We start from the raw sequence: 25,535 nt of genomic DNA on the forward strand, positions 1-25,535 counted from the left end.
ATTGTTATAGAAATATGTTTTAGTCGCAGAAGCTTTGTGGGTGTATCTCTGTTCTGCCAGCAGAGGGGGAATGAAGGCAGAAAAGGGCGGTGATTTGGGGAAGAGCAAGGAAGACAAAAATCTATGGTTGAAGCCCTTTAGTAAAGTGCATGGCAACAGCAACTTTAAGTAACACATGATTTAGCAACCCCCCAATCTATCATTTAATTGTTATTCAGTGAGCCAGAAATTTTCTGTGGGTTGAATCCAGACTTAATCATGCATCAAGTAAACCCATTGAAATCAAAGGAATTAAGTTAGCAACTTAAGTATGATCAAATAGCAGTTGGTAGAGCATGAGACTCTTAATCGCAGGGTTGTGGGTTCAAGCCTCACATTGGGTGAAAGATCCCTGCTCTGCAGGGGTTGGACTAGATCAGGGGTGTCAAACTCAAATTCATCGGGGGCCGCATCAGCAGTTTGGTCACCCTCAAAGGGCCGGTTGTATCTGTAGGACCATGTAAAGGACATGTAAAGTGGAGGTTTCCTGTGTAGAACGGCCGGCGCCGCTAGAGGGCAGACATTCTCTGGCTTGTAGGCTGCCGCGCATGCGCTGAAGAGGCAGCTTTCTTGTGTCAAAAAAAAAAAAAAAGCGAGAATAAAAGGTGAAGGCTGGCGGCCGGTGGCGGCTACACGGGCCACATGACGAGGTCTGGCGGGCCGGATTTGGCCCGCGGGCCTTGTGTTTGACACCCGTGGACTAGATGATCCTTGTGGTCTCTTCCAACTTTGCAATTCTATTGTTCTAAGGCTGGATCCAAGCCTGATAATTTAATTGTTAGTGGTAGTACCTGTTTGTGCCCTGAAAAAATTCAGGTTAACTCAGATTTTTAGGCTGAGGTAACTATTGCCATTCCTATTTTGTAGTTGGTAAGTGCAATGCTATTTAGAATGGGAGAGGTGTTCTGTGCAAGTATTTCATGTGCCTTGATCACTGCTGGAATAGTCCAGAAAGTTCAAATCACATATATTTTATATTTGTGCACTATCTTCTTTAGAATTGTGTAAATATAAAATCATTGATATATAAATAGTTATTTGAATGCATACCAAAACCACTCCTGCTAAATTTTGCAATAACACAAAGAGATTTTGCCATTAGCTTCCGTGAAATGAGATAAGGGGGGTAGGAGAATAAGAGATAAGATAGAACAGGGGGATAAAAACCTGCACTGTTCTATTGCTAGCTATAACGTGAAAACCGTAAAAAACTATACATAAGAAACTATTTATTGGAAGAGGAGTTTTAACTAATAGTGTTTGGCTATCTTGTCCCTGATCTGTGGATGGATATACAGTATATATCTGCACCAGCGAAGGATTAATGCACCCGGTGCCGAGCATTTATATGTGTTTTCTCTGCATGCCTAGGAAGATCCCTTTTCACTTTTCAGGTTTGGGACCACATGCCCCTTCTTTCCCCTCAGCTTCGTTGGTATACGTTCTTAGATCCGGCTGCTCGTTCTCACTAGTCTTTCAGTTACTCCACTTAGTCCTTAAACACGAAGACTGCCCAGTGTGATGAACTCTCTCCAGTTCCTGGACAGCTTCAATGGGCAGCCATGTGATTTAGAAACTCCTGCAGCCTCGGAATTCTGGTTGCGGGGGGCGGGGGAGGAGAAGACTTAAAACCTTGGAAGTTTTCAGCCCATTGTCAATCCGAGCTTGGTTTGAGGACTACAGCTGTCTAACGGTGATTCCCCCGCCACCGTCTTGCCTGAGATGCATAAATTACGTCGCAGGGAGCAGAATTCCCGAAGGAGGGCAGTGCAGCCCCCCTCCCCCTAGCAGAGTGGTAGCTCCCATTCAGAACTCTCTCTCTATTCTCACGCTGAGTTATGTGGCGGAAGACCCGCAGATAACGGGAAAGAACACTTGAGGTGCCAGCCGCTTCGTAGCGGGGAGCCTCATTTTTTACTTTCCTGGCTCCAGTTTCTCCCCCTCTCTCCCCTTCCTTTCCTTTTCCTTTCTGGAGGGACAGACCACGAAGATGGATGGAGTCTTCCTAGGCTGGACTGCTTTGCTGTGGCTAACAGGTAAGGGATTTCATGGGGATCAATAACTTTTTGGATTTCCAAAGGAGTTGCCTGCCTTCTCTCTCCCCCCCCCCCGCTCTGTGTGTGTCGTGTTGCAGCAGGTTTCAAGCTTGTTCAGCAAGTGGGAGGCACGGAAGGGAGGGGGGTTTAGAAATGTCGAACAAATAGTAAACAGCATGTTTGATTGAGGTGCCCGTTATCGGTGTTGTAGGCACTAAACTGCTCCACACCCCCGCAGCGTATCTCTTTCTAAAGGAGAAAAATGATCTTTACTTTACCCCCCCTGCCCCCACCTTCCCTCCCAAATCTCTTTCGTCCTGATCTGATTCAGAAGCAGGCGAGCTCAGCCTGGGTGTGGGTTTTTAGCGTGGCTGTCTTTCCCCCCAAGGTGCCACCCCTGGATTTCTTTGGAGTTAGTTGGATGTGGGGGGAAAACATCTTTTGGAAATGTATTGAGGCATCGGAATTGGCAAGGTACGCTGCAGGTTTTTGTGGCTCCCAGGCAAAGCTCTCTGCTTGCAGATGTCCTGCACAGACAGATTGATAATTACGGCAGAGTCATTATTACAGTACTGTACTCTCTTCGGTTCTGAATCACTAACTGATTAATGTCCCAATTTCACTCATACACATGCATTATTATTTTTTTGGAGGGGGTGTTCTTCTCTTTTTCCATAGATTGATAGGGTTAAACGGGCAGCTTTCCCATCAAGCGATTGGAATCTCTTCCCTGGCTGCATGTGCCAAACATGCCCCCAGGACCACTTCTGTAGCTGGGTGTGTGTGTAGAAAAAACATCCAAATGTCAGCATCCAAGCAACCCTCAGCTTATGATGCTCATTTTTCTAGCTCCCCCCACCCCAATTCCTTAGGTCCTGGAGGGTCCCAGGCCACCATTTCCCCTAGCAGAGTTGCTTGCAGAGAATTTGTTCAACCGAGGTTTGTAGTCTAGGGAGCTATGTGGCTATCCTCCCCTTGAGCTTGCTAATACCACCCACCCCACAAGCTTGCTACCCACCCTGGTCTGAATCCTAAACATGCCCTATGTAGAAGAGTTTTCTGTTTCTTCCTTTCTAGCATATCTGCCTGCTGTACTGAAAACAGAGCCCAAATCCTTCATCTCCATCATTTGGGGCCTGAAGTTTGCTGGTTTACTAACCATTCTGGGCTCACTTCCACACCTTGCCTTTCCTGAGCCACTGCAGCTCATTAACCCAGCCATCCCATTTCTGGATTGCTGCAACGTCAGCATGCCAGCTGGAGCCAAAGAGGCCTTGCTTGAGTTTTCAGACCACAAGGATAGCCTGCACCAAGGGATACCAAGAATTGGGACACTAAAGCAAGCACTGAGTAGCTCACTAGTCACCAGGGATCCTGTCCCTGGCATTGCACAGCACAGCACAGCATAGCACAGCACATGCATGAACTAGGCTGGCTGGAGTCAGGATGCTGTTTTTGCTTCCTGCAAAAATCAGGCAGAAGTTATGGGTGATGATGGGGCTGTCTGTGTGTTGACCAGCAGGTTATGGTGGTGGCACTCATGTGGGTCCTTAAGCCTCTCTTTGGTCACAAGGAAATGCCCAATTTTGCTGACTGTTAATGCCCATCATGTCTGTTGAAATTTTGGGAGAACAGGCCAGCCCCAGAGATTGTGTATGTGCGTGCTGAGGTCTAGCCTAAGTGAAAAGGCTAAGATGACGTTTTGCCAATGGAAAACACAGATTGTATTGGTTGGATTAGCAGTTCTGCTTGCTCAGGGGAAAAGAATGTCATTTCCTCTTTCTTCATGGAAAAGTAGTTGCTTACTTTGGTCAGTAGAACTTCCTCAGGAAAAAAGAATTCATTGCTGCTATTTCCTGTAAGGTTATTTTGGCAGCAGCTAGCTTTGCTTCTCGCATATCTCTTTCTCCAGGTTGTTTTCTGTGGAAAATTATTGCATTCAAAGCAGTGTGCAGAGACTTCCATATTTATGGTTACCTACAGTAAAATAGATACTTGCATAATTTTCACACATGACGGTGTATGCAAACATACACAGTTGCTTTCCTTCATCCATGCAGAAATGGTGCCCTGTATGAAGATGCCCTCAGGTAATCCTCTGCTAATGTATGAATGGGGAGAGGGGAGGGAAATCCCAGGAATATGTGTCAGATGAGTATTTCTATGAGTGTCATCAGTTCACTTTTACAAGGTACTGAGGAGGATGTTGCCGTGGTGCTAAGCTACAGAAGATTCTAGGAATTGCCTCTTTGCAGTATTGAATTTGCACAAATGGGTTATGGGAAGAAGCACAGGAAACAAGCTTGAGGGATTTGGCTGTTCCTACTCACTTTTGTATGCACAACAGCCAGCAACCCATTCTAAGAATGGTTCTTTCTTGCACCCTATTAAGAAAGGCGGGAGGGAGGTGGGTTTATGGCTTTTCTGTGGATAAACAAAACCAGACTGGGATAGCTCAGTTGGTAGAGCATGAAACTCTTAATCTCTGGGTCGTGGGTTCAAGCCCCACATTGGGCAAAAGATTCCTGCATTGCAGGAGGTTGGACTAGATGACTTTTGTGGTCCCTTCCAGCTCTACAATTCTCTGATTCAGGCATATGATATAACGTTGCCTACCTTGCTGCTTCTGCAGAGAGGTCGTTTGGGGAGAGGGCTATAGCTTAGTGGTAGTGTGCTTGCCTTGCACGCAGAAGGTCGGAGGTTCAATCCCTGGCATCTCCAGGTAGGGCTGGGAAAGGCTTCCTTCCTGAAACGCTGGAGAGATGCTGACATTCAATGTAGACAACACTGAGCTAGATGAACCAGAGGGTCCGATTCGGTTTAAGGCAGCTTTCTATGTTTCTGGGAGGGAGACTTTTCTTGCATGTGGTCTCTAGCGTTCTCTTTCATTTCAGTGTTGGAACCAAACTAGATGTGATGTTGTTCACACAGTTAGTAATTGAATGAGTCTTTTTAAACCCTTGGTGATAAGAAACACTTACTGCATCAAGTCAGCTTTGGGGTCAGATGTGTGCCGGGACAGCCATAAAAACAAAAAACCTGAGGGAATGGTGTTAAGCATGACACAGTTTGCACATAAAATTTTTTTACACCATCCCTAAGAGCTTTCCTTTTTCAGTAAAATGATATAGTTGCAAATAGGTTATTGGGGTCTGTAATACCCCACAATGTGAAGCACATAACACCAAAAGAACAGTTGCTAGTTTTATTTTATAATTGACAGTTTTATTTTATGTAAAATATTTTCTCAGTCAATCCAAAAGGAGTAGAATTATTCTCAAAAGCTGTAAGAATAAAACATAATATTTTTCACTAGGCTCAGGAGGGCAATGCAGCAGGGCAATTCACACTTTATCATGATTGAGGAATACCTGGAACATAGGATTGTAGAAGGTTGGCAGATAGTTTATGACCCAAAACATAGATGAAAGATTAAAATATAAATAAATTTATAAAATGTGATAGGGAGCAATGTTATTATTTTATTGCATTACAATTTGTGTAAATGATATTTAATATGGCTACTCTACTTGAAAGTTGTCAAAACCTACAACTAGTACAGTGGAGCTGAAGAGGGCAATAGAGGGACATGATATGAAATCAGAGAAGGCAAATTGTGGGGAGGGGGAGGCAGAGAAAGTTGAGGCAACCAACAGAGAAACTTAAGAGTCATTTCACAAATTGTGTGTGGACTCCTTCTGATGATTGCAACACCAGAGTGCGTTTCTTTACGGAGTTATTTCATCAGGGTGAGAATGTCTGCAAGCCTCACCTGCTGTATGATCTCAGGCCCTGCAGAAGATAATGCTGCCTTCAGCCTCAAAAACAATGCTGACTTATAAAGAATCTTTCGTATGACATATGGGAGCCTGAGAGCCAGCTTTCCAACACCACATTTTATATGCCCTGCCATTATCCTTGGGCCCCACTGAGGAATTTCCCCAAAGTACTGAATAAATTTCCTATAGAAGTGCAGGAGTAAATCTATGCAGAAACACCACAGGAGCCTTGATTTAGATCAGTAATATTGCCAACATTTTAATGGCTGGTTTAGAACAAAGTTTCCTACCATCGGTTCCTCTACAGAGCTTCTGCTGAGAACATTTTCAGTGTCTGCACTCACATAGGAAGAAAGCTTTTGAGAAATTTCACAATTCCATTCAGTAATTTCCTCCTCTCCATTAACTTAAGCCTGGAACACTTGACGCAGGAGGTTCTTTTCCTGGGTTTGCTGTACCAGGAATGCCCTTTGGGGTTTGTAGGGGCTAGGGAAAAGCACACTGTTTATCTGCTCCAGCCTTAATCTCCCCTCTGCCCCCGTGCTCTTCTCCATGAGGTTTGTGCCCTCTTCCTGGTGTTTATTCTTGTTTTTGCTGCCCTTTTGGCAGTGACAGTACCAATGTGGCTCTGTGCCTCTCATCTACTCTCTCCATGTCTTGTTCTAGGAAGGGTGGAAGTAGAGAGCTTTGTTGTGTGGGCAGAAGGTGGCAGGGCTGGCCAGGCAGTGGGGCTGTCAGTGGGAGTCCTCCGGGCAGCCACCCTCCTGCCCCAAAGAGAGATGCCTCCTCATGCCGACTCGCTTGCTTACTCCAAGGCTGCTTCAGCTCCTGGCAACTAGCCCCAAAGACACCATTGGTCTGGGGAGCTTGTAGTCAGGGCCGCTGCAACAAACAGCCACACAAACCTTTGAGTGGCAAAGACACGAGAGGGCATGGGGGGGGAGAGAAAAGAGGGATGGAGACCAGTGTTGCCCACGGCACCCCTAACCATCATTCAAGGCATGCCAGTTGAACACCACTAGTCAAAAGTAATTGCTCCCCAGTGAAAAAAGACACCATAACATACAAATATGGTAGGGTGCTTCATGTCATTGGTATCAGGTGCAGGCCTTGCTTTTTAGTTTTCTGATTTCGGCATCTCTAGGAGTTGGAAGTTTTCAATATAAACTTGTACAGCCTCATTCAAAAAAGGGCAACGCTTCTATGGGCAAAATAAGGGCTCAAAAAGCTATGACTAATGTGCATTTTACTCTTGCTCCTATCCTGCACACTGATTTCTGTTATCTCCATTGCACAGAAACTGCTGTTGCTAAAGCCAACAACTTATTTTTTCCTAAATTTAATTCCTCTTATCTTCATCTGTTTAGAGTGGATGCATGCAGTCAGGTTCTCCTCTGATTGTTACAATTATCTGGTTTTTTTGAAGCTTCCATTATATGTTTGTTCACCTCAGGAATTCAGTGAATGCAGGTAGTACTCATCAGTAAATGAAAGGTTAGCCTTTAAAGAGACTAAAATGAACATGACATTTAAAAACTTTGTAGGCCTGCTGAATCTTCACTTGAGCTCTTGTTTTCTTTGCTCACATCAGTTCCCCAGTTCTACTTTTTGTATTAACTTCCCTCCTGTATTTTGTCAGTTCCTGAACACACTCTGTTCATACTAATATTATAATTGGTTTTTCTTTCTTTATTTCAAATCTACTCCTACAATCTCTGCAAGCAATTCCTCATCCCTTCTCACCATGAGGAGGAATCTCACCTTTCTTCTTCTGAACTGTGAGCTTGTTCTTTGCGTTGCCTTATTTAGACTTGTAAATATTTCAGGAACAGAGGGCTCATTTGTGAAAAGTCATGTATGCATTAGTGGTGCCTTAGATGCTTTTAAAGCCATAGCTTTGCCAATGGTGCAGATTCATGTGGGGGTGGCTCAAGTGATATTGCTTGCATTGTCCAGCTGTTCCCTTAGATGTATGTAAGAGCAACACATTGTCTTTCAACCAGCACTTTTTGCATTGTGAAAATTTGCCCTATAATAAAGAGGGATAATGCGGAAGCTGTTGATGGAGTTCCATGCATGTAATTAATTCCCATACATTATCTTTGGGGTCTACTGTGCCAGCATAGAATGCAGCTGTTCTATCACTTGGAGAAAATGTATTGTTAGATTATCAGAAATGTTTATTTCCACTGATTGCTAATGGCTGAACAACTTGTTCCTTTCTCCCTTCCTCTCATCCTTCCACCTGGATGATTTTTGGTTAGTTCACAGGCTATTAGTAGCAGTTTCGACAGCACCTGCCCCCACAACCTGTTTCAGTTTTCAATGTGGTTTGACACTGCTGCCACTTTTAAAACATTAGCTGGGTTTTGTGATTGTATAGAGATTTCTTTTTTTAAAAAAATAGTCTTTATCTTTGGGGATCTCTGAAATTAAGAGGCAGGATATAAATATAAGCATATAAATATGCTATGATATTCAGCAGCTAGTTATGCTAGGATTAAATATAAAGGCTAGTATCCCAAAAAGTTCTACTCAGGGGAGACCCCTTGCAATTAATGGAGCTAAACTAGTTGTGTTCATCAGTTTAAGTGGGTCCACTCACTAGGATTAAGATTGAACACAATCCAGGGTGTGAAATTTCCCCAAGCCTGTAGAGTTAGGTTTAGACATTTTTTTATTAACTTCATTTATTACCTGATTCCACACAATTTTAATTATTATTCAAAGGCTTCAGCATTTTATCCCATTTATTTAAGTGAGAATAAACATGTTAACTACTTTGGAAATAATGTATGGACCAGGCTTTTTAGTTCCTTGGAAGCTTGTAATACCTTTCCCCTTAATAAATATGTAAGTTTTCCCAGCATAGCTATTTACATCAAATTCAGAAGTTTAGCAAAATCAAAGTCTGAACTGCAAGGCAATTCTTCAGCCAACAAAAGTGTCCAAAATACATATACTAGGGAAGGGGTGTAAAAAAATTGCACATATAAGTGAAACTAACAGACAAAAATGCACTCTATTAGGGAAAATTGCCGTGCAAAAATTCGTGCCTTAGGATAAATTTGCACTAAAATGCTGGTGAATTTTCATGTGGGCTTAAAAAAGAATGCAAACTCACATGGAGAACTGAACCTACGGTAAGATTGGAAATATGATGACCAAAAATTCAAAGTGACATTTTCAACCATCCCTAGTGAAAGCTTTTGATGTTCCTGTGGCTGCAGCAGAGGTGAATTGGAATTTTGCTGCGGCTTGTTCCTGTCATGACAAACTGCAGTTTACCTTGACGTCTGAAACAGCTCAGTACAGTGGTACCTCGGGTTACATACGCTTCAGGTTACATACGCTTCAGATTACAGACTCCACTAACCCAGAAATATTACCTCGGGTTAAGAACTTTGCTTCAGGATGAGAACAGAAATCGTGCAGTGGCAGCACGGCAGCAGCGGGAGGCCCCATTAGCTAAAGTGGTGCTTCAGGTTAAGAACAGTCTCAGGTTAAGAACAGACCTCCAGAACGAATTAAGTTCTTAACCTGAGGTACCACTGTATTGTTTTGATGCATTAAATAGCACTATTGCCTTGCTGCCAGTATTTCTCCAGCACATTTTCTTCTTAGCACCAAAAGCAGATGGCAATCTCCCGTATAACATTCTGTCTTGATCAGAACCACTGAACAGATGGTTGATACCTCACAAATCAATAACGTTCATATTTTTTGTCTTGTAGCTGTGACTGAAGGGCTTCAGGTCATGGTGCCGGAAAAGAAAAAGGTGGCCATGCTCTTTCAGTCTGTCGTGCTTCGATGCCACTTTTCAACTTCCTCCACACAACCAGCTGTGGTGCAGTGGAAGTTCAAATCATATTGCCAAGACCGCATGGGAGAAGCTCTGGGAGTGGTCTCTGCAGGCTTACAGGCTGTGAGCAAGAGGAACCTGGAATGGGATCCATACTTGGACTGCGTGGACAGCAGAAGAACGGTCCGCATTGTGGCTTCCAAGCAGGGCCCGTCGGTCACAGTTGGAGAATTCTACAAGGGAAGAGATGTCACCATTCTCCATGGTAACTGCCTGCCTAGCAGTTTATTAATTATGGGAAAGCTTCTTTGGCTATTATGAATGGTAGAAAATTACATCAGTGTTTCGGATCTCTCTTATGAGGATCAGTGTGCTTATTTAATACTATTTATTATAGGCATGTATATTCCACTCTTGTCATATTCCCAGGGCAGTTTACATTTAAAAAACCTGCGAAACGGCTAAAGTACGAATTTCAATAAAACATGAAAACTAACAAGGCAGAGAGATCTTAGATGTAAAAACATCTAATGGCAGTGTAAAACAATAAGCAAAAATTAAGTTGTAAAAACCTTGGTAAAATAGAAGATCTTTCTCTTCGTGTGTGTTGTTGAGGTGTATGTCCCTTCCTGTAGAAATAAAAATTATTCACAATCACTTTGCACTGCATTAAGGCTTTCTTGTGGTCCGGAACCCTGACCACCCAGATCCTAGATTCCAAAGAAGCCATTGCATGTTCAACTGTATGTGAAGGCCCCCTCCCTACAGATGTTTGTGTTGTATATGTGGATTGGGGCAGGAGCCTGTGATGTGAATGGGCCTATACCTTGCTTCCATGTTGAAGGGCATGGGAACAAATGGCATTGTGAGATAAGTTTATATGTGTCCTACTTTCATTGTGGAAAAGACAATCTGGTGTGTTCCTCAATAAATAGGAATTTGGTCTCCTGGATCCAAATCACTGTCCAGCAGAGTTTGCTGACTCTCTGGAGTGCACTGTGGCTCACTGGAGTGTGCTTATTTCTCTAAGGAAGAAAAATGCACTCCTGCCAGTAACAACTGTTAGTGAAAGCCTTGTTTATAGTCCTTCACCTTTTCTCTGTGTTTCTGACTCTACTATTTCTCTTACATTGTTTTTCAGATGCAGACCTCCACATTGGAAAACTGATGTGGGGAGACAGTGGGTTGTATTACTGCCTCATTATCACACCTGATGATGTGGAGGGCAAGACGGAAGAGTCAGTGGAGCTGCTTGTTCTGGGTGAGCTATGTTCTCAGCTTACTTTTCCATTCAACACAGCCTACTTCTCTACTAATTTCTATGTACCTATCTAAGGTCACATCCACGCCATACATTTAATGTATGGTTATACCATCTGGTTCCTACCAAAGAGTCCTGGGAAGTGTAGTTTGTTAAGGGTGCTGAGAGTTATTAGGAGGACCCCTATGCCCCTTGAAGAGCTACAATTGCCAGAGTTCTCTGGGAAGAGAGAGTTATTGGTAAACCACTCTTGGAATTGTTTTTAAATGCATGACATTATACGTGAAAAGATTTGCAACATTTCCTGGGTGTCCTTCTCTGTTCTTTCTGTTCCTTGCATTGTTGCTTTGTGTCAGAGTGAAGCTGATCTAAAGAGATACAAGCCAGTATTGTTTTGCAATCACTACGCACTGTTGTAAGGCAACATGTAACAAAGGATGGAGAGTGCCATATTCTTTCCTCCTAAATTTAAATGATAAAGTTCCACTGAAGCAGTATTCCAAGATCAGTGTTTACTTAAATGATTGTATCCTGTTTTCTTTGAAACTCCAGATGGCTCACATTAAAACAAAAATAATAAGTGCATAATTTAAAATACTTTTACACTAAACGTTGCAGTGCCAACATGCACAATGAATTTCATTAATATAGCCTACAAGTTAAAAACACAGCTTTTGCATTGTTTTCAAAATTTAAACAGCTGTCTAAAATTCTTAGAAAAATTGGGCAGAGAAATAACAATTGTTCAAAAAAATATATTAAAAAACAATAGCACCCCCCTGAAATGGTGGGATTGGTGCAAATGGTTTGCCAGGTATCCTATTGCCCTTTTCTTCAAAGTACAATGCAAAATGGCAGCCCTGGAAGCAGCAGAAGGGAACTTTGGGGCAAATTTCTACAGCGTGAACTGTGCAAATCCAACTTCAGTGGTGCCTGGTCAGTTCCCAGATGTTTTCAGCAGATTCACTGTGGATGTCATATGTTGGTTCTATCAGCCACAAGTCACTTGTAGGACCCAAAGGTCATCTTCTGCTGCAAGGAGTCCTTCTGTTTCATGAGCGGAAGGGTAACTTTTGGATTCCACAGTCTCCATTAGATCCACTTCACAGACTACTGTTAATACGTCTGCAGATAATTTTGGCTCAACTCTATTTTAAACCATCATGTGGGAGGTCAGAAATAACCAGATGTAAACATGGGTGGACCTGAAGTGCTGTGGTGTTTGGACATCTGATGCACTTCCGTTCGTCCCACTGGGTGGCTGGCAGGGGAAAAGGAGAGCAGCAAAAGAGGAAGAGTAGGAGCATGTCTCAGAGAAGGCAAAGGCAAGGTTCAAAGAGGCCCTGCTATATTCAGAAAGAAGGAAGAAAGGTCAGGTTCAGCCCAGTGCTGAGCCGCACTGGAGTTCAGGAAAGAGGGGAAACTAGTTGAGGGACTTGAGGGGTTATCAGGGAGATTATGATGATGAAGAGAGATTATGTTTGTGTCACTTAGCGATACCCTGTGATGAACAAAGTCTTGGACTCGAGAGAGAGAGAGAGAGAGAGAGAGAGAGAGAGAGAGAGAGAAGGATCCCATACTCCAAAATAAGAAGCTGGCTATGCCTCTGAGGACTTTCTTATTTATTGAAAGTTTCCTGTTTCTGGCACCCCTGATGAGATAAAACCCGCTGCGCCAATACTGACTCCCTCCTCAAGCATGTTCACTTAGCATGTATGCTCTTTGTACCCATTTGCACAGGTGCCCTCCAGAAATCCCAAATTGGCCATGTTAGTTGGTAGGAGGTTCCTCTCTGCTTCTGCTCTCACAATCCTAAAACCTGAGGTTGCTCAATGAAATCAGTTCGCAGAAGATGTAGTGCATGTCACACACAATGTATATAAAGTGTGGTAATGGCCTTGGGTTTAGATGGGATTACATAAATATCAGTGTAGTAGGAGTGAGTAGGGCTATCAAAGGATGTTAGTCATAATGGCTAAGACTGCAGTCCCGGGGCCAAGTACAACTAAATTCAGTTTGGCTTATTTCTACGTAAACATGCATAGGATTGCGTATAATTGGAACTTCCACTTCAGAAGCAGTTTATGTTAGTTTCTGTTTCCTCACTGAGCAGCTGCTTGCAGTCACAGGACTGTTTACATTCCAGAGTCCAGATACTGTTGGATACTCACGGGAAAGGGAGACGGGATGTGACGTTACTGGTTTCTTGTTTCCTTTGTTTCTTTCGTTTCTTTTGTTCAGTTGCTCTCTGCTTCTCATAGAGAGAACATGTATGTATTTCTTTGCTCTCTGCATAGCTTAGTAATAAAGCATGGCGAGTAGCCCATACTATCCCATCCTTCCGTTGTGGACTTTGTTGTTTTAATGCTCTGCTGGGTGGGCTCAAAGAAGATGGGCCATATCAGCTCGGATTACCGGAGCTGAAATTCCAATATTTTTAACACCAGTTGTTATAGGGGAGGGCAGCATCAGGGGTCTCTATGCCCTGCTTTGGGCTTCTCAGAAGCAAGTGATTGGCTCCAACTTGGTCTGATCCAAGACCAGAAACATATACTACTTATATTCTTGTATGTGTGCATAATACATTATAAAAATGCATATTTTTTTTTGTTTTTTGTTTTTGCACACCCAGTAGTATTTCATTGCCAATGCTTAGCATTCTTCTCATCATTCAAAGGAGAAAGCAATCACTTAGGAACGACCATTTGTTCGAGGTTCTGTAGCTTCTTGGGACATTTAAACCCCATCCCACTATTAATGAACTGTAGAAAAGGCTTAGATAAAATATCTTAGTTCTTGGAGAGTCAGAGTGAGAGGCTTTTGTTTTTCTGTTTGCTAATATTCAGATGGGAGGCTTATTCCCTTAGAGGGGGATGCAAAACTAGAACAGGAAAGGGATTAGGGGCTGCCTATAAATTATGCAACACCTTGGGGGCTGCCTTATCCCCTGGACTTGTGTGAGAAGGGTAGCTTTTTATGCGGCAAGAGTAAAGCTCTTGAAAATCTTGAAATATGGGTTATTTAAGAGCAAATAGATGTTTATGGGTCATCCTACATAACTGAGATAACTTAAAACATTCCTACTTCACTAGCCTGTTGACAAATTTATTTCAAAAGTTTTATTTGCTCATTTTGTACAATATTTCTTAAAACTGTAGAAGTAGAAAATAACTAATCATACAGACAGAGCAACATCTGAATCTTTCTGATTGAGGCAGGAAACACATATATTCTGATTTAGATATATAAAAGTGAGCATGCAGTTTCACAAGATTTTTCATAAGTGCATTTGTAGAAAACCACGACTTTATCAAAAGGTTGCTCACTGGCATCACACTGCTTGCGTGTGGTGGTTATACTGTACGTCTTCTTGTTAATTAATCAAATATCTGACACATTTAAGTACATTTCCCTGTCACTTTCCTATCCCAGAAGTCTTGTTTTTTGTTTTATAAAGTAGATATGTTGTGACAGGATGCTTTAATCCATTTTAATTGCAGAAACCTAAATTTCTGGCATGTTATTTAAATCCCTCCTGCAAAATACTGACAGTTTGGAGGTGGCCAGAATATCTCTCCCCCCCCCGCTTAGGACAAGAAATGGGAAGATTCCCTACCATCAGATTTCAGAAAGGATTGTTTTGTCATCACCAGCTATGGAAATACACCTTCTTACTTTATCAGTTCATGCCTCCTGTCTGTGTATGTGTTGATGGGATACATTTACAATCACATTGTTGGAAAGGACACCAAGGGTCATCTAGTCCAACCCCCCGCAATGCAGTAATTTCAACTAAATCATACATGACAGATGGCCATCCAACTTCTGCTTAAAAACCTCCAAGGAAAGAGAGCCCACTGCCTCTCATGGAAGCCTGCTCCACTGTTGAAGAGCTCGTACTGTCAGAAAGTTCTTCCTGATATTTATCCAGAATCTCCTTTCTTGTAACTTTGAATCGATTGGTTTCCTGCCTCCAGAGCAGGAAAAAACAAACTTGCTCCATCTTCCATGTGACAACCCTATAGATATTTAACAGAACAGGATAGAATAAAATAGCTGCAAGCAGAGTGGGTGAAAAGCCTCTGTGGAGAGGAAAGTCTGACTCCACGCGAGGTGAGGGCCCTGCTGGATGACATGCTACTTTTTTTAGTGATCTCTTCTGCCTCAGCAAAAATGCATTAGACAAGGTGATATGGATGTGAAAGTTAGAGGAATCCTTCAAGTGAATTTCTACTTAAAATATGATAAAGATATGATAGTTAAAAGAACCACTGATTTTATATTGTTTTGCTGAAAAGCTGCCAATCATATATCAGCAACTACAGTGGTACCTTGGGTTACAGACGCTTCAGATTACATACGCTTCAGGTTACAGACTCCACTAGCCCAGAAATATTACCTTGGGTTAAGAACTTTGCTTCAGGATGAGAACAGAAATTGCACGGCGGCGGCGCTGCAGCAGCAGGAGGCCCCATTTGTTAAAGTGGTACCTCAGGTTAAGAACAGTTTCAGGTTAAGAACGGACCTCAAGAACTAATTAAGTTCTTAACCTGAGGTACCACTGTACTTGTGATTAAAACAGGTGTTGGTATCTTTGATATGTTGTGGGATGCTATTATCCCATAACATAGTCCACTGAAATGCTAAACTGCAGATTAGCAACTGGCACTCTCTGGAGAGTGGATGTCTTATCCCATCCCTTGTCACCAAAGCGGAAGTGAAGACTTGTGTGGAGGAAGTGGTAGTTTGGGGAAGAAGGCTTCACAGCAGACACTCTTGTTGCCTGCTCCCTCAGAGTTATAGGTCTATTATCTGATCCTGTGGTTGCCAAATCAATAGTGGTGGTCTGAGTATGATCAGACAGAGGAAGTAATAGTGGGTGAAGAAACTGCGTTTCAAGCAGCTGCAATGAATAGCGTCTGAGGTCGCTTCTACACAGACTCTTTTCTGTGGAACTGCCATCCTCTACCCATTTACTTTTTATAGAGAATTCCAGATGATGTTGCTAAATAAATGCAGTCAAATATTTTCTTTGTTGTCTACCCTCCCGTATTTATTTCAGACTTGATTTGTGGCGGTGGGCTTCTTTCCCTTTTTGCAACAACATGTAATTGCAGCACCAGCTGTTCTAGTGTGAACAGGCAAAGTGCTATTGAAGCTTTTGGGGGCTCCCGTGCCTATAATTAAAAGTGCCTTGTTTGCAGGTCCTGCCCATATTATTGCTTCATGTTGATCCTGACTGGGAGATTAGTGATGAATAGCAGGCGTAGCACCAACAGCCAGCCAGGTCAGACATTGGCTGAAGGCCCCAGGGGCTCAGTAGGGTCCTTCATTGGCCTAACCCACCTGCCTGCTGCTGGGTCCTTTGGTGGCCAAAGAGCAGAGAGCAGGTAGCAGTACTACTCTTGAATGGAAGCTGAACTTGGCTGTCCAATCTCAATAGGCCAGGGACAGGCATTGCACTTGGGGGAAGTTAAGATGGTGGGCAGCCACTGTGGATGGGAGCTGAGTTTGTCTGCCATTCAAAAGTGGTGTTACCACACACTCACTGATAAAGGAGCTGTCCGTTTTCTGATATGGTGACATTTGTATAATTGTATTGAAAATTTAATAAAAATTATTCCTGTCCAAGCAGGAGGGATATATGCAAAGAGGGTTTCTCCTCATGGCATGGCTTCTCCCTGCCCCTTCTTTCACTTGCACTAGGGACTTCTGAGGCTGCTTGTGTTGCTCGCAAACATACCTACTGCCAACACCTGCCTCATATTTGGCCCTGAACCCCTTCCCACACAGCTTGCCACCAAAAACCCTCTCAACCCCTTGCAGCTCCCTAACCTCATCCCTTCTTTGCTTCTGTCGCTGTTGCCCCGGGGGGGGGGGGGAATGAAGGAGAGAAAGTTGACAAGGTGATGATGGTGGCAGGACAAAGTGGAGAGCAACTTTCTTCCCTTCATTCCCCTCCCCTCCCCACACCAGTGGTGATGGCAGCAACAACAGGAGGATTCTGGGAAGAACTTCCTGGGCCACCTGCCTGCCTGTTCCACTGGTCTGTTTGCTCACCTGCCTCCCTGTGGTGTCTGTCTGCCCTCCCTCTTCTTCCTACCCCAGTCTGGCAGGAAGTGCATGGAAAGGCCTGCCTGGGCCACCTGTCTGCCTGCTCTCTTCTTCGTTGTTTATTTGTTCAGCAGCATGATGACGGAAAGGGCAAATGTAGTATATAGAGAAAAATGGCCTGAGGGGAAAGGGTTAGGCACTCCTTCCTCTGCTTCTTCTCCAGTCAGATACCTAATCCCTGACCCCTTATTGCCTTTCAGTAACAATAAAAAGCCATTGGGAGACTGGCCATGTGTTTCTCAGAGTTTCATTAGTTTGGTCAATTCAGAACAAAGGACTCTGGCTCTTTGGCAAGAGCACGGTGTGACACACAGCCTAAATCTCTGCTTTATATGAGGGGCCAAGGTCCCACCATCCTGCTGCAGGCTTGACTCCTGACACCTATAAACAAATCAGTAAGCAAACAGTGGGTGGTATTCATTGAGTGGTATTAAAATTAATGGACCTAACTTTGCCATGTTGATTAATTTCAATGGACCTGCTCTGAGTAAAACTTAACAGAATAGCACACATAGTAGTAATATGAAAAGGGTAGAACAAAGTAACTCCTTATTTATTTTTTGTCATGATTTGTGAATGCCTGTTTCTGATGGAGTGGTAGTTCCCGTCTGCATCTTCAGTGTGCTGTAACTCCTCGCCCCCAACCTTTCTGCCTCAAGCCCACATGGCACTGTTAGCAGCCTTTGAGTCTCCTCTGCCCAGTCCTACTCCCCTCCTTTAATGCTATTTAGAAGTGGTGCTTGTTGTCCAAAGATTTCCCCATCATTCCTTCTCACTCGCCAGCCTCGGCCACATGCTGCTAACAAAGGATACCAGCACAATTCAAAGGCCTCCGTTACTAAGGTTTCTATGGTAACAGCCTGCTTGGCGGTCTGTATTGCCTGTTAAAACTTTGATCTCTGCAAATAGCTGCTGCTGTTCTTCCCTTGATTGACAAAACAAGAAAGAGAGGGGTGGGCAGAAAAGAAGAAGTTTATTTCTAGCAGAGGGAGGAAAGAGGAATTCATTACATGGTCACACTCTCCCAATAAATCTCTCAGTGGCTTCCTGGATGCCCCTCTGATTTACAAGAGACGCGTTTCCTCTCTACATCGTTTTTATGCTCTTATGGGATCATGTCTAAATGTCGAGGCCCAACGAGTGCTACGGTTTTGCCAAATAGCCACACGTTGCCACCGCTAGAAGAACAATAGTTCCTTTTTCCCATTAGAGAGCTGCAGAACCAGACTGCTGTAATCCAATATGTCCAAAAACAATGTTATCATAAATTCCTATTCTGTGCTTAGCTGCACTTGCTATTTTACTGTGTTTACATTTGCATGTTTTCACCCCCTCACACTGACCATCCATGATGTTTTTTAAACCTTTTTTGTGTGTCTTGTCTCATAGGATGTTTCCCTTTTTCCATAACCTACTTACCTCTTGTCTCATTTATTTATTTTTCCTTCGTCAAAATTTTACAACTTCTCTTCATCCTTCCCCATATTTGAGTTTGCCCTTCTGATTTATTCCCCTGCCATTTGGATCAGCATATATTTTCTTTGCTTTAACACTGGAACTCACTTCCCCGTATCTGGTCTTTTCTCTGCTTTGTACATGCTATGCCAGATCAGTGCCTGCTCCTTCTCTGTAGACTTTGCTGCCGACTCCTTGCAACTTGATTATGTGTCTGGCTCAAACTTCCGTTGATGGTTTAAGAGGCAGCAGGTGCATTTAGGGAAACGGCAGAGAGGCAGCTGCTGGATGTACTTATACAAAAGGTATAATCAGCAGTGCAGCGGGAATAGAGACAATGACAGCATGTCCTAGATTTTCTTTTTATTATTGAAACAAGGACAAATTTGCCATTTGGAAATAACCATCTGGGACAATCCTAATAAACTGGGCCATCTAGTCAGCCTAGCAGGAGGATAGTTGCTATGAGTTACTGACACATGAAAACAGGAGGGCTTGGAGCCCGCAACGATAAAAATATGTTTATGGGGAGGTGAAATACACTGAAATCTATGCTACTGTTGCAATTGATTTATCAAATGTCTGCAGTTCCCTTTCCAGCAAGAAATAGCAATAATAAACAGGAAGCTGAGATGGATGATCTGTTATCTGGATCGCTTAATATGCTATTTTCCCCTGCCAGCTTGTTCCTCCTCTGTACTCTCCTGCTTTTGATTTTGAATTGAGTTTGGCACCTCCACTAAGTGCCAGACTCAGATCTATTCCCAGTGTACAATTACGAGAAGAGGTGAATAAATGTCCTTGCTTACCTTTGTACAGGAATGAAGGTTAGCTCAGGTCACCATTTAACCTGAGGAAGTTATCTCTTAAAGAAGATGGTCATGAGGCGAGGGTTTGACTGCCTCTTTTGGAGTAAGGTACAACGACCCCAAGCTTCTTTTAATTGCACCAATGTCAGTTTCTGCTCTCACACAATTTGGGGGCAGGGGAAGAAAAGAGAGAGACCCCTGGATGTACCCAAAAATGTTGGTTGCCCCTTGGCTGGAAGCCTGAATGCTCATGCTCTCATTCTGCATCACTGTGGTTGGGAAGCAAATAGCAACTGAATGTTGGCAGTGGAATAGACTTGTGTGTTTCCTCAAGCAGATTGCCGAAACCAAAACCTTTAAGAATATTAGAGCTGCATCCTGGCAGCCCTTGTGTATTTGTTGACCGTACCCTTCAAATTTCTATCCCCCCCCCAAATATAGTCCCATAAAAGTAACCTTTTGTGTCACATCTGCCTTGCGCCTGGATTATCAAATTTCTAAATGTGCAAAATGTCTCAATTTTCTGCCTGAAAATTTCCAAGAGGTATTCAGACCTCTTCCTTCCTCACCCAGTGTGTTCTTTTGTCCTCGTTTGTTATATATTTTTGGTTCACTTGTTGCTCATCCCTGTGGGAGGAAAGTTGGCCTTCAATTAGCGAGCATTCATGACAGGCCCATGTGTTACCTCCCCCTTACCGTTGCTGTGGTTACCACTGGTATGAACAAGAGCGGCTGGGTCAGCTGTAGTGTTTTTCAGCAGCCTACTTAACAGCCGGTATTAAAAACTAGGATCAGGGGGAGGTTCTGTGAAGGGGGGTGGAATTACGCAGCATTGGGAAGAGCGGTTATCTTTGAATTAATGCAGCTTGTGTAAAAGGAGGGAGGAATCAAAATGCTGAAAGGTGGGCGATGGCACAGTTATTTAGTGCTGTTTAATTTCTGTTGGAATATTCAAGTCATCAGGTTCAGATCTAGGCATGGCCTCTGCCCTGCCTCCACCTCACCCCCGTGCTTTGAACTAGCCCCCAAGGAGAGAGCTTAGTGAATTCCTTTAGAGATTGAATTCTTCACACTAGACAGGGTGGTGGGCAGGAGGGAAGGGCGAGAAGAAATCTGTGAGACGAGAACAAAACACACACAGTCTTTGGGCGGGTGTGTGTGCTTTGTCTGAAGTGTATGCTATATTCTGGAATCTGGCTGTAAACCGTTCTGTGAGGGAGTGTGGAGGGTGCAGCATGGTCCCTGGCAATCGAGGCCGATCTGACTGTTTTGACAGGATGTGCTGGAATACAGGGGTTGGTAGGTTGGCTACCACATCTGTTTTGTTTTGGAGGCCAGATCACAGTTTGAGAGTGCTTGGGATGTTCAGTTCTCCAGATCTTTAGGCATTCACACTTGGCCTCAAGCAATTCCCTAACTAGAAAACATGACCCCACGCTCCAGGTATCTGCAGGCTTCTCCTATCTGGTAGCCTCTGATAGTTTTGGCCCACAACTATCAGCCCTGGCCAAAATGGTCAATGGTCAGGGACAATGGGGTTAGCAGTAAAAAAACACTTGGAGGGCACCAGGTCAGAAAAGACTGGTTTAGAAGTTTTCTCTCCCTACATATTTGCTTTTTGTGACTGAAAGTCATAAACATACATGCAACTGAGACTAGTGTTTAGTGCAGCTGCTGTTTTAAATGTGTATGAAGGGTCGAACTAGATGAAATGTGGGAGATTTGTGATGGGATCTCCCAATGTTTAGTTTCTCTTTAAAGGGAAGGGGAGAATTGAATCAGGACTGCCATGTTGTTTCGAAGCCTTTCGCCCATGCCATTTTCCTGATCAGTACCTTTCACAGCAAGGAAAATAGGAACTTTGGAGGGACACAGTTAGATCAAGAAAATGCTACACTGTGAAGGAGTAGCACCCTTTTCCAGCATAACAGTGCTCGTATCCTCACCAGGTGTCTTAAACCATGGATTTGGGACCTTGTGGGGATAGCAGTAGAAAAGAGAGCAGGATTTGGTAGGAAGAAGCACTCTGAATAGTAAGAGTTAAAGATCCCTTCCCTGTTGCATTGCTTCTCTAGTGCAAACTGCTTTCCCCTAGGAAAATGAGTTTCTGGCCTTTTGTTATGTGTGTAACATATAGTTCAGCCCAAAGATAGTTGCAGGAAAACTATTGGTGATAGAAACAATTATTGTTATAAGGAAACGTGAGCACATTATCTGCAGAATCAGTTTTGCGTTCCACTATGGCTCCAAGAGCCACTCATGATTGATGATGTTACAGTGGTGATATAACAGCAGCTTTGATGAAATGCAACAGGTAGGAAAGCATTACTAGACTTTAGAGTGCTTTTATTGTTGCTTTGACAATAGCCTCATGGTTAGGGGACCAGAAACATATGCTGTAGTCTTAATAAGTATAGCCCTCTTTTTTATTCAATGGGGAAAACTAGAAGTAGGAAAGAATTGAATTCCAGTTGGTGACTTTAGTCTAAACTTTGCTTAATGCAGAACTGGCTGACTGATGTGGAGACAGAGTTTGTATCTAGAATTCTATAGCCGGTGGCCTATAACTTCCTGAAGATAAAATATTGCCCTTTCTCATGAATGGATTCTAAATAAATACAGTAAAGCAAAATGGACTGATCTTATGTTCCATGCAGTTTATTTGGAAAGTCACGTGGGATTAAGTCCCATTGAATCCAATAGCACTGCTAAATGAAGATGCATTAGGATTGCAGTATAAGTCTACTAAGAGCAAGTTGCAACATAACACTGTATTCAAGATGACTCTCCTTTTCTTGCCATTTCATGGTGCGCTTGTGGAGCTTCTGAGTGCCAAGAGACTTAATTCATACAAATTTGTATCTGAACATTCTACTGTAGGTCATCCACAGTAATTTTGTGGATTATTTTGACACTGGGGTGGCTCCTTGTGGTGATTAACTTTTTGACCAATTAAGAAACCTGCAGGTCTCAGGATGATATCTAATCATGCTAATGAGCTGGCTCTTGAATTGGATATGAAAATGTTCGATTGCATCCATTTAATCAAGAGCTGTAACAAAATATAGATGCATAAATGTAGAAGGTGAATATGTTAAACTCTGTACAGGTTACTAATTACCATGCTGATAAAATTACATTTTCCTTGAAATTGGGCCAATATTTTGTATAGCTGGGGTATTCACAAGAGCCAGGATTGATGGTGGAAATCATTCAGCTCTTTGCATTTTCCATTTTAACTGAGATCTTATCAGTGCTTTAACTGCAACAAAAAATCCAGATTACAATGCTAATTTTAGGAATATCAGTTTTCTTTAAGAGACCTTATCCCCAACTCCCTGCATCTCCGGGTTTTTACCAGACATCTCTAAAAGTACCAGAGGCAGTCAAGGTTGGGATGACCCAAGTTGCTACTAACACAATTGTGGAGTATGCAGACAGTACTGTTTTACAATGTCAAGCCTTTCCTTTCTGTAAAGCACCGCTGAACCAGGTTGTTTCCATGTCAACTGGAAGCAATCTATGCAGGCTCAATGCAGAATTTATGACTGCTACCTATAATAAAGTCTCAAAAGCAATAGGCCATATATACAGAAAGTCTAGGCCAAAATGATTTTTTTGGTCTTGTTTCATTAAGGGACATATGTATGCATGAAGCTAAACAATGTAATATGTATAGTTACTATTTCTCCTGTGAAGCAGTGCTTCCTGCAGCTATTTCCTATATCTACCCTTTACCTATTTTAAATCAGTATCAGTTTAAAGATGTGGAGAATGGGAACTGCATCCATTCCTGTACAGTTCACTGAGAAATAAGAAAGGGGAGAAACCGCACATGAATCATACTACCGTATTTTTTGCCCTATAGGACGCACTTTTCCCCTCCAAAAATGAAGGGGAAATCTGTGTGCGTCCTATGGAGCGAATACAGGCTTTCGCTGAAGCTTGGAGAGCGAGAGGGGTTGGTGCGCACCGACCCCTCTCGCTCTCCAGGCTTCAGGAAGCTATCAGCAAGCTTGGGGAGCCCGCGGATAGCAGCCTGCCGCCCGGCGCGCAGGGCGCCCTGAAGCAGAGCGCCCCACGCACCGGGCAGACATCGGCCAGCCCCACAAGCTCGGGGGACAGCGGGGAGGTGCAGCGCCACCACCCAGCTGTTCCCCGACCTGGTTTGGTTTCCCCGACCTGGTTTTGGGGGGGAAAGAAAGGAAATTTTTTTCCCCTTTATTTCCCCCCCAAAAGACTAGGTGCGTCCTATGGGACGGAGCGTCCTATGGGACGAAAAATACAGTAGTTCCTCATTTTTCTAATCTTAAATTCAGTTATCCACATTTACATATCACATTTCTTTTTTAAAAAAGAAAGTCCTCATGAAAATTCATAAGCATTTTAGCGTGAATTTCTCTTAATAATATTTTTGTACGTAATCTCACCTAATAAACCCTTTTTGGTAGTACTTTTCTCTAACAGAATAAATTTTGTATGTTATTTTCACTATTGTATGCATTTTTATGCACACTTTACTCCAGCAGGTACATCTTTTTTTTACACGTTACTTGGCTGGCAAAGTCCATTGCAAAATTTGGAATAACGCGAATTTTGCAGAATGGCTGTGGGTTTGTTCTTGTACTGTTTTGGAAAGTGTGAATTCACTTCTAAATGTGAAACTGAATCAAATGTCTCCCCATCCCTAGCATAGAGACCTCATCATAACATAAGAGCAGGCTTCATGCTGAGGCAAGGGAGTGATTTTCCTGTACTAACCTCTCTCCTTCTTTCCCCTCCTCTGTCTTTTCTAGGCAGGACAGGGCTGCTTGCTGATCTCTTGCCCAGTTTTGCTGTGGAGATTATGCCAGGTACTCCGTCATCTAACACATTATCCATTCTTCTTCTACTTTATCTTCCCATTCAACTACAGCATCTTATGCATTCATCTGCTTGTGCATGTGCCCTTGATTCCCCATCTTTTCCATAACTGCTTGCAACTAGCAATTGGGGAGAACAACCGGGGCTTTAGCAAGTGACACGGAGCATGCAAAGACAACGGTGACTTTGTTGTTAGTCATGGGACCATTCACTTGGGTCACTTCCATACTAACCTGTCCATCAAGTATTCATCCAGATTTGTTTTCACAAAGTTTGCAGGGAGATTCTATGATGCCTGCTGTTTATTGAGTATTCTTTCTGATTTGTTTGTGGGGAGGTTGTATGATGTTGCATTAATAATAATAATAATAATAATAATAATAATAATAATAATTTATTTATACCCCCCATCTGGCTGGGTTTCCCCAGCCACTCTGGGCAGCTTTCAACAGAATATTAAAATACAATAGTCTATTAAACATTAAAAGCTTCCCTAAACAGGGCTGCCTTCAGATGTCTTCTAAAAGTCTGGTAGTTGTTTTTCTCTTTGACATCTGGTAGGAGGGTGCAGGTGCCACTACTGAGAAGGCCCTCTGTCTGGTTCCCTGTAACCTTATTTCTCGCAATGAGGGAACCTCCAGAAGGCCCTCGGTGCTGGACCTCAGTGTCCGGGTAGAACGATGGGGATGGAGATGTTCCTTCAGGTATACTGGACCGAGGCCGTTTAGGGCTTTAAAGGTCAGCACCAACACTTTGAATTGTGCTCGGAAACATACTGGGAGCCAGTGTAGGTCTCTACACCACAGGTGTTATGTGGTCTCGGCAGCCGTTCCCAGTCACCAGTCTAGCTGCCGCATTCTGGATTAGCTGCTATGTTGCATTCTACCCGCAAATTAGTGACAGTCTAGAAGCAGCTTTGGTAAGTAATTAAGTTTTTTGTTCAGTAGTGTCCCACAGCTAAAGCTACCCAGACATACATGGATAGGCGGTTTGGTAGTATTTGTGGGTTCATATTTTAAAAACCCTACGTGCAAGATAGATTTAGGGTATTATTCAATCTACTGCTGCAATGGATACTCCAGTGTTGTTTATATAAAGCTGTTGTGTGTATCCCTATGTTGGTGTAGCTGGAGACTGCTACTACTGGGAAAATCCTAACTTGCACATACAACTGAACACAATACAACTGTACAGCACTATATGGAGGAGCTGCTATTTCTTAAAATCACTGCCATTTACCACTTAGTAGATTGCTGTCTGTGCCTACCCATTGCTTTTTTGGCTTTTGCTATGAGAGATGGGCAAAAGCACTTTTCTTTTCTTGGGGCAGTACAATCTTTGGATAATTATAGCTTTAATAATAATAATAATAATAAT

The 25,535-nt window shown here is 43.1% G+C and overlaps 1 protein-coding gene across 4 annotated transcripts in view; it reads left to right on the top strand.

Moving 5' to 3' along the window:
- The first annotated feature begins 1,573 nt into the window (after positions 1–1,573).
- ILDR2 (immunoglobulin like domain containing receptor 2) overlaps positions 1,574–25,535 on the top strand; it is a 36,862-nt gene continuing 12,900 nt past the window's right edge. The window contains exons 1-4 of one of the 4 annotated variants that reach the window (XM_053386417.1): positions 1,574–2,075; positions 9,589–9,921; positions 10,798–10,917; positions 24,092–24,148. In XM_053386417.1, coding sequence (XP_053242392.1) covers positions 2,030–2,075; positions 9,589–9,921; positions 10,798–10,917; positions 24,092–24,148 — 556 coding nt within the window. In that variant the 5' untranslated portion in view covers positions 1,574–2,029. The remainder of the gene's footprint in view (positions 2,076–9,588; positions 9,922–10,797; positions 10,918–24,091; positions 24,149–25,535) is intronic. The other 3 variants (XM_053386418.1, XM_053386419.1, XM_053386422.1) reach the window with 3 other exon arrangements.

Source organism: Podarcis raffonei, chromosome 4 (assembly GCF_027172205.1).
Source record: "Podarcis raffonei isolate rPodRaf1 chromosome 4, rPodRaf1.pri, whole genome shotgun sequence".
In the NCBI taxonomy this organism is placed as follows: domain Eukaryota; kingdom Metazoa; phylum Chordata; class Lepidosauria; order Squamata; family Lacertidae; genus Podarcis; species Podarcis raffonei.